Raw genomic sequence first — 9583 nt, forward strand, 5'->3', positions numbered from 1 at the left:
GACAGTTTTTAAGTTGTGGTAGACCAAATTAAAACTGGAAATTTGCTCTTTCTGATTAGTTGATTTATATATGTAGAGAAATTGAAGATCAAATCAAAAAATTGCTAGATATTTTCACTAGATTTAAATTTAAAATCGATTTAAAGTACTTCTTCAATAAGATTTTTCACTCTTCAGGAACTTAAATTGAAGCTAAAAATCCATGTTTTATAATTGATCCATCTAGATTTATAGAAAAATTCGAGAACGTATACTCGTTCCTTTCCACCTTCTGCTTTCTCCGTTTTAGGGCTTCTTTTTATAATGTCAGCCTGGAAAGTCACACTTTTAACAAAGATGTCGCTATAATCGCGACAGGTGGGCGTCATCTACTGACTTTACGTGGAAGTTGTTTCCCGTGCCGGCCAACATCATCAGGTCACGTGACAATAGCATATTGATACGTGTCCGACGAAGGGAGCCACGACTCACTACGATTTGCCAGTCGGGCATACGCGGCCAGGTTTACTCGTGTTTTAGATTGAGTCGAGTATCCTAGCGTCTTGTGTTGATCCCGAACATCATCGGAGAGGACCGTTTCGTAGAGTACTGTCCGGTTAGAACCTCGGATTCAAAATGGGATGTAAGTAGATATAGCGTTCCAGTCAGAAATATAGAAAAGCGCTATTTTCATTCTCGTTAACACGCCGCGATAGCCCCCGTAACCTCACGATTTCCCGTTTTTCCCAACACATATTGTACGCGTCGTCGAAACCTATTCGGTTTACGTATTAAGCTCAACAGCATCATTAAAGGATTGCTAATTCATCCTCGGATTTTTTGCTTTTCAGTCAAATTTTTAGAGGTGATAAAACCATTTTGCAGCATACTCCCGGAAATAGAGAAGCCACGACGAAAAGTAAGTTAACGGTTGATCCACTTTCGTTTTGTCCACACGATCTTGCTATTATCGAACGCATTTTTCTATATCGTTTGCCATCTGTTTCATAGATCCAGTTCCGGGAGAAGGTGTTATGGACAGCAATCACATTGTTTATTTTCTTGGTATGCTGTCAGGTAAGAGTCCAATCCAAAGAACACAGACGCTGCCCTATTTTTTATCTTTTCCAATGTATTCATGTCTTTTTGTTTCCAGATCCCACTGTTTGGTATCATGTCTTCAGACAGTGCGGATCCATTCTATTGGATCCGTGTGATACTTGCATCCAATAGAGGTACTCTTATGGAATTAGGTATCTCACCCATTGTTACATCTGGATTGATCATGCAGATCTTGGGTGGTGCCAAAATTATTGATGTTGGTGATACCATAAAGGATAGGGCTCTTTTCAATGGGGCACAAAAATGTGAGTCCATTTTATTCTTTAAAATTTGTACTAGAATATTTTAATTCAAGGTTGTATTTGTGATAAATCTAAATCCAGATATTTAGCTTTTCATTTGAATATTTAAGGACTTTGATATTTACCATTAAATTTTAGTACTTAAATACTAAGATACTTAACTTTAACTTTTATTATTTGAACTTATGTTTACAGTATTTGGTATGGTGATCACCATTGGTCAAGCTATTGTCTATGTAATGACAGGAATGTATGGTGACCCTACTGTAATTGGAGCCGGAGTTTGTTTACTAATCATTATACAATTATTCGTTGCTGGATTAATAGTATTATTGTTGGATGAACTGCTTCAAAAAGGATATGGATTAGGCAGTGGAATCTCGTTGTTTATTGCAACCAATATTTGTGAGACGATCGTTTGGAAAGCATTCTCTCCTACTACTGTTAACACTGGTATGTCTCTCTATCATATACCTGTTACAATAATATTAAATTTTATCAATTAATTCGTTTAATAAATACTTTAGGACGTGGCACGGAATTCGAGGGTGCAGTGATTGCATTATTCCATTTGTTGGCTACAAGACAAGACAAAGTTCGTGCCCTTCGTGAGGCTTTTTACAGGCAGAATCTTCCCAACCTGATGAACTTGCTCGCCACCATTTTGGTGTTCGCAATTGTTATATACTTCCAGGTAATTAACACTTTCCGATAAAAAATTTTCCGATTCAGATACTCGACAGTTTGGATGATAACGATAACTGTGTTTCAGGGCTTCCGTGTTGATTTGCCAATCAAATCTGCGAGATATAGAGGCCAGTACAGTAGCTATCCCATTAAACTGTTCTACACTAGCAACATCCCGATTATTCTTCAGTCCGCATTGGTATCGAATTTGTACGTTATCTCGCAAATGTTAGCCGTCAAGTTCCAAGGTAACATCATCGTGAATCTTCTGGGAGTGTGGTCAGACGTTGGCGGTGGAGGGCCGGCTAGATCCTATCCTGTTGGAGGATTATGTTACTATTTATCACCGCCGGAGTCTGTGGGCCACATACTTCAAGATCCGATACACGCCGTCCTCTACATCTTCTTCATGCTCGGGTCTTGCGCTTTCTTCTCAAAAACGTGGATCGACTTCTCTGGCAGTTCAGCCAAAGACGTACGTATCAAAAATTCAGAGCCCATGTTTCTGAGGAGAACGTATGAGGTTTAATTCCTTGATTGTTAAATAATGTATTAAACTAAAAAATTTTCTGCAGATTGCCAAGCAACTGAAAGAGCAACAGATGGTGATGAGGGGGCACAGAGACAACTCCATGATCCACGAACTAAACAGATATATCCCAACCGCTGCAGCCTTCGGCGGCTTGTGTATCGGTGCTCTGTCGGTGTTGGCCGATTTCTTGGGCGCAATTGGCTCCGGCACCGGTATTCTGTTAGCCGTGACTATCATATACCAATACTTCGAAATCTTCGTAAAGGAGCAAAGTGAAATGGGTGGCATGAGCACACTTCTATTTTAATTCGAATTCTCCTGCATAGACTTTAAAAGTGAACTTTTTTTAATTCCGAAGAACTGAAATAATAATAATTTATTGTAACGCAAGCCCGAAACGCGAGGCGACGTCGACGCCTGTTGATCACGTCTGGCGGGACTGGAGAACGGGACGGTCTTCATTTTGTATCGAACCGCACAGCAAAACAAAAAGGAAACATAATCGCATTACACACATATATGAACATTATGTGATAGACTTCTCCTTAAAACAATTTATTTTTCTTTTTCTTCTCGCATACGATCGTCATATACTAGAGAAATATTTAATTATCGTTTCATGCTCTTTCATATAAAAAAGTTTTAACCGGATAACATCAACGCAAGACGCATGTTGACGGAACGTATTTACTTCGCGTTCAACATATATGAAAAATGCTCGAATGTAAATACCGGGCTTCGACGTCCGGGATTCTCAAGGAAGGATGTAATGTCTGTTACACGACGAGCGATGTACATAGGAAGAAAGTAATTAAATATTTTCAACATTTTTAATAGTGTTCTATACTCCGAGTGGTCGAATGAAATCACGCTAAAAACTCTCTTTCCATCTCCATCTTTACTCTCTCTATCTATCTTCTTCTTCCAAAGGGCGAGATTCGAGTGGTTGAAAACCATAATCTATGTAATCATTTCGCGAGGACGAAACACCCACCTAGGGTATATTCGTGGAACATGTTCAAACAAGTGTTCAATCGTACCATCATCCCAGTATCGATTAAAAAAATTCCATTAAATTAATTGCTTTCTCATATGTATTTAGGAGAATGTGCTGTTAGAGCAAAAAAAGGTTTCTGTTTTCACTGTTATCTGTTCCTCTGCTCCAAAAGCGGCGAAAAATACACTGTACGATGCGAGCATGCAAAGGTCTCTAATTGTAAGCATACTGCATAATATTTATACGGCGTCCTATAAACTGTATATTACTTAGTTGTACAACAAACAAGAAAAAATGGAATTTCTTATTTTATATACCATACGAATGGTGCCCTTTATTTTGTATTTAGTATTGTTATTAAAAACAATGTGTCCCAAACGGTGTTCAATGTGACTCCAAAGGCAAGACTCTTATTACCCGAGTATCCGAACTTGAGTCTGGATATACAGGGTGTTCAAGTACTTATTACGAAGCGTTTTTGGACAAAATGGCATTGTATTTTGTAAACAATATAATGACGTATGTTAATTTTTCGTGCTTGCAATATTTTTTGAGAAATGAAGGTGGCCTTGAATTTTTTAATGGAATGCTACATGGATGATATTAAATATATCGTATCATCATGGGATTTAAAATAAAATACTACTATTGTATGATACAAATAGTTTTTGACAAATCTATTCACAGTATTGTATGTACAGATCGGTTCGGGTCTTAGTTGTTCAGTTATTTATTATCACTATAAAACAGAGTGGCGTAAAGCGGACCCATCGTGTGAATATTTGCCAACAAAACTAAACGAAGCGTCTCCGTGAACCGAATATTGGGCATGGACGTATCTGTATCTCTCCAAGCAATGTTTGCTCCCTCACTGCGAGTGAATAATGCTGGAGATGGAACATTCTCGCGCATGTAAGCCCACACGCACTCCTTCATGATCGTATTTATCTAAATTGTACAAAAGATATTAATAATATCAACTAAAAATTATTTTTAGATAGACCTTACAAAATGACAAACCTGATGTGGTTCTAAAACAGGTAGAATGTCCCTTATGCTAGCCAATGGCGGTGGTAGCAGTTGTCCTAGTGCCATGACACTGACCAGCGAGACACCTTCACTAGTATTCCAGATAGCCATCACGGTTGCAGCGATACCCCTTAATAAAACCGAACAGTATGCCAGTGCTGGTCTATACCAAGCTGTCAGCTTTAACAACGTCCACAATAGTGGCACATCCCTAAACGTCCTCCGAATTTGCAAGTCCCTCTCTATAGTCACCTAGCCAAGGAAATAATGCAATCAATTTTTAAAAATACTGAAGCGGTTGAAGATTAATTACTTTTGTAAATTCTTCATCAGGCCACGGTAACCCATTGTACATCACGTCCGGGGATACTAATTCTACCAACAGTAGACTGACCATGGTCAAAGCGTCAAGATTAACAGGATACCGTTCCGAATCCTTGGTGCTGCAACAAGCCTGCAACATTCAGATTCTCAGAAGCACTTGGCAGAGTTAGGCAAAGTCATTCAATTTATTAAATTTTCAACGACGACAAAATTTGCCCAACCCTGCCGTTCAACCATTGCATTTTCAAATCAGGTACCTTAATCACGTCCATCAGCAGCATTTTATTCAGAGCTATAATTTCTTTATCGATCGTGTTTTCAGGTGGTGGCTTTCTAGGCCCGTGGCCAATCACTCCAGCGTGGAACACCGATGAATGTTTCTGGGCTAGCATAGTACTGGTAACCTGAACAAAGCATTTCGTTAGATTCGTTTTTCTATCGCTGTGTCCAGCCCTTATTTTCGCACCTGTTTGTGATTTTGATGCAGAAGCAACATTTCCTCGAACTTCGGTTCAAACTTTTCTTTGGCACCAAAATATTTTGCGGGATCACCATTAATAGAGTGTCCTAGGATCTCTCTAAGCGCTAAGACTCGGGCACAAGATGAGTAGCAGGTGAGGTTCTTCAGCAGGTGACAAACCATTTTCATACCCTGCTGTTTGTTCATTATGTCTAAAGAAAATAATCATTTAAATCAGGAGCTATCTGGAACGACTGCATAGTTTGCGACCTACCTTCTTCGGCGATGCACAAAAAGAAGTACTGAATCACAGCTCTGGTTAACTTCAACGTGAGCTCTACATTTGGTAAGAAATTATTTTCTTCAGGCGCACTAAACAGATCCAACATTTTGACAATATCATTGGCCAGTGTGAAATCGTACGTTTTCGTTAACAGAGATGAGATCTGATGTAAATTGGATTTAATAGCGTTTGTAATCATCTTCGACCGGAAGATCGTCGCCTTGTTGGACCTCTCCCACCTATATGAAGATTTTAAAATTATTAAATATTAGGGACCAGCATGTCCAAGGATACACAGGATACTTACTTCAACATTATAGTGAGATTTTGAAAGAGCTGCCTTCTCTCCTGCTTCTCAAAGACATTCTTGTAATTTATTTCTCTGAGCGCTTGCTCTATTACTTGGGTGAAATAACCATGACTTGCTAACATGTTCTCTGTTTCAGACTTGTTTGAGGGGAAGAGGATGACGTTGTTGCAAACGAGGCGTATTAAAGCTGCAAGGTGAAAGTTTGTCACCGACTTAGTCAACATGTACGATGCAGCAGATATCAGTATGTTAGGACTCTGACTGCCGAGGAAGCATAACAATCTGACGGCTGTTTGTACCCGGAGGGGACTATCATTCAACAACAGCGGCAATATTACTGGCAGTTCTTGCTTGATCGAAATCAGTAAAGCAATGTTCGCAGACTGGGGCCCATGTGTTCGCAAGAGAAGGTCGATTTCTTGCATCACCAATTCTAGGATTTCACTGCACACGCTCTTGATACTCTGCGACGTGTTTGCACTGTGGTAGCCAACTCTAGTTGTGTTCAGAGCAAGATTCAATAGTAAATTTATGATTTGCGATGCACCCTGTTCGCATCCTAAGACCAAATGCACCGTCAAGTCTATTAGAGCTTCCGGTTGGTTATCGAAGTATTTACACCAATCGGTAGCAAATAAAGCCAACCGTGGAATGATTTCCGGCTTCAAGGTTTGCAACACGTCGCTTGTTATCGCTTTAAGAAGAGTCTGAGATAAAGACGCTAAATTCAAGAGAAACGGCACGGTGGCTAACTTCTGCTTTTTCATATCCTCGTCCGTGGCGACTTCCTCGCTCATACTCCATTTGAATAAATCCAATAACGCCGTTCGAATGTCCTGAAAATGGCTGCCGGCCAAGTGCCCTAAAATTCCGACAACCGAGTTTAGCTTAGGATTCTTTACATTGTGTTCATAGCCCATGGAACAAAAGTCCTTCAAACCACAGGACAATACTCTGGTTATTACTGTGTTAGGAAAACAACTACCAACATGGGCAACCACCCAATCAAAGTGAGGACTGTGCAAAACACTGGTGTCCAGCAATGCTTTAATACAAGATTCTGTATCAGAATGCATCAGGCACTGAAGACATTGTGCTGTAATGTCAATCAGGGTACGAGTGGCACGGCAGGACATCCATTGTTGCAGGAAGTCATTGATCCCAGCATTGCTAGGCAGGTTGCCACGTTTTGCATAGTCGGAGGACAGTTTACCTGCAATGTAAATTGGTTACTCATAGCCTCAAAATTGAAACACCTTGATCATCTCATACCTAGCAGTTCTAGAGACCATGCAGATATAATTGGTGCCCAAGCCTCTGGGTTCCCATTTATGAAACCACTCAAAACAGAATGTATCTCTGCTATAATGGATTCTTCGCATATTGCCAAAGTTTGATTTGTCTGTGAAAATTGGAATAATTGATGAAACTGACCTCACTAAAATTTTTAGCGAACTTACTTCGATTTGACGAACGTGCTTGGTAACTGCAACGAAAAACACGTTACAGAAGTATTCAAGCACCGCGTCTCTAGCAGCAGGTACATTTCGAAGTAAAGATAAGGCTGTTCGAGTGACATCGAGGGTACTTGTGTTGTGAAGCGGCCTAACCGCTCCGGAAATGAACTTTCTAACCTCCGCCAAAATATCTTGCGGCGAAAGCGATCCCGTTGAGTTGTACATCGTTACTTGTTCCTTTCAGTCAACGAAAAAAATCGCATGCTACCTCAAAAATTGCGATTACATCTTCCATCAACTTTTTAGGGGTTAGACTCAAGCATCGCGCGCTTTCTACTGCGATGCAACATGATGCTTGTAATCATTTTATCGTGCTTGCTATGAGTATAATTACAATTTCTTTACGGTTAAAGTACGCAGATACTTCAAGAGATGTAATTAAATAATATGTTTACATGTGTCTTAATATACAACGTTTACAAATTTTTCAAAGCGTTCTCTCACTTGTTTTGAGTAGATGGCAGCAGAATTTGGAGGAAATAAAATGTTTCCTCCTTAACATCACACTGATGGACCTTCGTAACATAGTGTTTACATCCCCGCCATTTTATAACGTACCCAATCGCGAAATTTCTCAAGCTTTTAATCAATCAGAACGATAATAAAATGGCATTTTTATTTTTCTCGAATGTCTCGTTGGGATTCTGGAATTACGGGACGTTATGAAAAAAGTCTGCAACGTAAGGAACAAATGGAAGCAGGACTTTTAAACAGATGGCATAAGATGTATAAAAATAAGAATGGTGCAGAACCGTAATTTTACAAGAACAATTTTTATTTAATATTTGTACTGTAGAGAACATTTTTTAAATACTTGTGGAACAATGGGAATAGTCAAACATTGTGTATAGTCTTACTGGAAATAGTTATAAAACGTCAAATATAAATCACACACCACCTCATGGCAGAAATAGTATAAATAAAAATAACATCTAAAAGCAGTCTTTAACTAACATCTAAAAGCAGAGATGGATCTGAAGTTTTGTTTATGCATTTAGCAAATCAACTCAACGTCTTTTCTTCTTCTCTTGCTTTCGTGGTCTATGTGGTCTTCTAGGAGTAACCTGAGGACTGTTTTCTGAACATTCTACATCACTTGGATCATCCTACAATAGAAAAAACCTTAACACCTTAACAATAACACTCAAAACATTAATATAATTACCTTCAATGCAGCAATGCCATCAGATGGGCCAGCCTGGTAAACAACAATGGCCAATAAACAAATCACTTGAAACACTGCTCCAATATATAGGCCAAATCGTAACAATTGTTCAAATAGTGTTTCTTCAGCCGGAAGTAAAAGTCGTTTTAATTGTGGATCAGTCTCTGCCATTTCTAAACACAGGAGGCTGTTCTGTATTTACGAAACCAGGAATCTACAAAATAATCAGAAAACATCGAAGCAGACTCCAATATTTATGTAGTTACAGAGAATTAGATGAAAAACTAGTAGACTAAAACTCGTGATTATGATTTTTCTACAATCTCGGTTTGCCCATATTTTAATGTCATTTTTTCAAAGCCATAACGTTTACGGTCGGTTTTGATAAGAGGGGTCGTTGATTTCAATTCAATAGAGGCATTCCCAAGACTTAAAACCGATATACCTGTTGTTCAACAGTCACAAATCACCAATCAAAACATTTTTGTTTTCTCGAAGCATATCAGGTAGAAATCAATAACCCAAGCAACCAGTGATCGTAGAAGTTTCGCACGATACCAGTGCGACAAATACTGCCAACTTTCTCGACAACGTTCCGGTGTGTCGATAATTATTTAAATGTCAGTCGACTTCGATCAACCTATCGACCCCGCAACCGACATTTAACGGGATCAGGTCGATTCGAATCGGTCTTCGACCGGTTCGTCGAGAAACGCGCTCCTTGACGATCGATCATAGATCTTTTTATTTTCCACTTGTTTTTTTTAAAGTCGAACGAAACAGCCGAACATAATGCGCTCATTTCGCCTGTCTTGAAGTTGGCAACGGAGTAAGGGTTCGTATATTTCCAGTCAGGTGGCGTCGGAAATTATTAAATCGACCAAAGTGCCACCTGTCCGTTGGCACGTTCATTAACAGGTCGAAAATTAAAGAGGC

The 9583-nt window shown here is 39.3% G+C and overlaps 3 protein-coding genes across 6 annotated transcripts; 1 reads left to right on the forward strand and 2 right to left on the reverse strand.

Annotated features, from left to right (window-relative positions):
• Positions 1-462: 462 nt before the first annotated feature.
• On the forward strand, positions 463-3391 carry Sec61alpha (SEC61 translocon subunit alpha). The gene is made up of 8 exons (XM_078184778.1): positions 463-622; positions 831-898; positions 991-1056; positions 1136-1346; positions 1539-1796; positions 1871-2037; positions 2116-2505; positions 2606-3391. The coding sequence occupies exons 1-8, from the start codon at positions 616-618 to the stop codon at positions 2867-2869; spliced, it is 1431 nt and encodes a 476-aa protein (XP_078040904.1). The 5' UTR covers positions 463-615; the 3' UTR covers positions 2870-3391.
• A 636-nt stretch (positions 3392-4027) lies between these two features.
• Omd (integrator complex subunit 5 omd) lies at positions 4028-7971 on the reverse strand. Of its 2 annotated transcripts, XM_078184776.1 has the most exons (10): positions 7927-7971; positions 7426-7800; positions 7238-7367; positions 5963-7178; positions 5647-5894; positions 5379-5584; positions 5170-5316; positions 4902-5042; positions 4580-4840; positions 4028-4507 (listed from the first exon to the last, which is right to left on the reverse strand). In XM_078184776.1, exons 2-10 carry the CDS (start codon positions 7645-7647, stop codon positions 4286-4288), a joined length of 2793 nt encoding a protein of 930 aa, XP_078040902.1. In that variant the 5' UTR covers positions 7648-7800; positions 7927-7971; the 3' UTR covers positions 4028-4285. The 2 variants fall into 2 exon arrangements, with proteins under 2 accessions (XP_078040902.1, XP_078040901.1); XM_078184775.1 differs by having other exon boundaries at positions 7426-7957.
• A 271-nt stretch (positions 7972-8242) lies between these two features.
• Positions 8243-9433, reverse strand: LOC144472389 (protein MANBAL). Of its 3 annotated transcripts, none has more exons than XM_078185432.1 (3): positions 9093-9433; positions 8648-8820; positions 8243-8588 (listed from the first exon to the last, which is right to left on the reverse strand). In XM_078185432.1, the coding sequence occupies exons 2-3, from the start codon at positions 8816-8818 to the stop codon at positions 8490-8492; spliced, it is 270 nt and encodes an 89-aa protein (XP_078041558.1). In that variant the 5' UTR covers positions 8819-8820; positions 9093-9433; the 3' UTR covers positions 8243-8489. The 3 variants fall into 3 exon arrangements, with proteins under 3 accessions (XP_078041558.1, XP_078041557.1, XP_078041556.1); XM_078185431.1 differs by having other exon boundaries at positions 8648-8861; positions 9093-9431; XM_078185430.1 differs by having other exon boundaries at positions 8648-9432.
• Positions 9434-9583: the final 150 nt, after the last annotated feature.

Source organism: Augochlora pura, chromosome 7, assembly GCF_028453695.1.
Source record: "Augochlora pura isolate Apur16 chromosome 7, APUR_v2.2.1, whole genome shotgun sequence".
Taxonomy (NCBI): domain Eukaryota; kingdom Metazoa; phylum Arthropoda; class Insecta; order Hymenoptera; family Halictidae; genus Augochlora; species Augochlora pura.

Bases quoted from the DNA above. Each gene is read 5' to 3' on its own strand.
- Sec61alpha (XM_078184778.1), top strand. The intron at 2,038-2,115 runs GTAATTAACACT...ACTGTGTTTCAG, and splicing joins CAATTGTTATATACTTCCAG to GGCTTCCGTGTTGATTTGCC. The intron at 2,506-2,605 runs GTACGTATCAAA...AATTTTCTGCAG, and splicing joins CTGGCAGTTCAGCCAAAGAC to ATTGCCAAGCAACTGAAAGA.
- Omd (XM_078184776.1), bottom strand. From the start codon at position 7,647: ATGTACAACTCAACGGGATCGCTTTCGCCGCAAGATATTTTGGCGGAG. The intron at 5,895-5,962 runs GTAAGTATCCTG...ATCTTCATATAG, and splicing joins AATCTCACTATAATGTTGAA to GTGGGAGAGGTCCAACAAGG. The intron at 5,317-5,378 runs GTGCGAAAATAA...TGCTTTGTTCAG, and splicing joins TGCATCAAAATCACAAACAG to GTTACCAGTACTATGCTAGC.
- LOC144472389 (XM_078185432.1), bottom strand. From the start codon at position 8,818: ATGGCAGAGACTGATCCACAATTAAAACGACTTTTACTTCCGGCTGAA. The intron at 8,589-8,647 runs GTAATTATATTA...TTTCTATTGTAG, and splicing joins ATGGCATTGCTGCATTGAAG to GATGATCCAAGTGATGTAGA.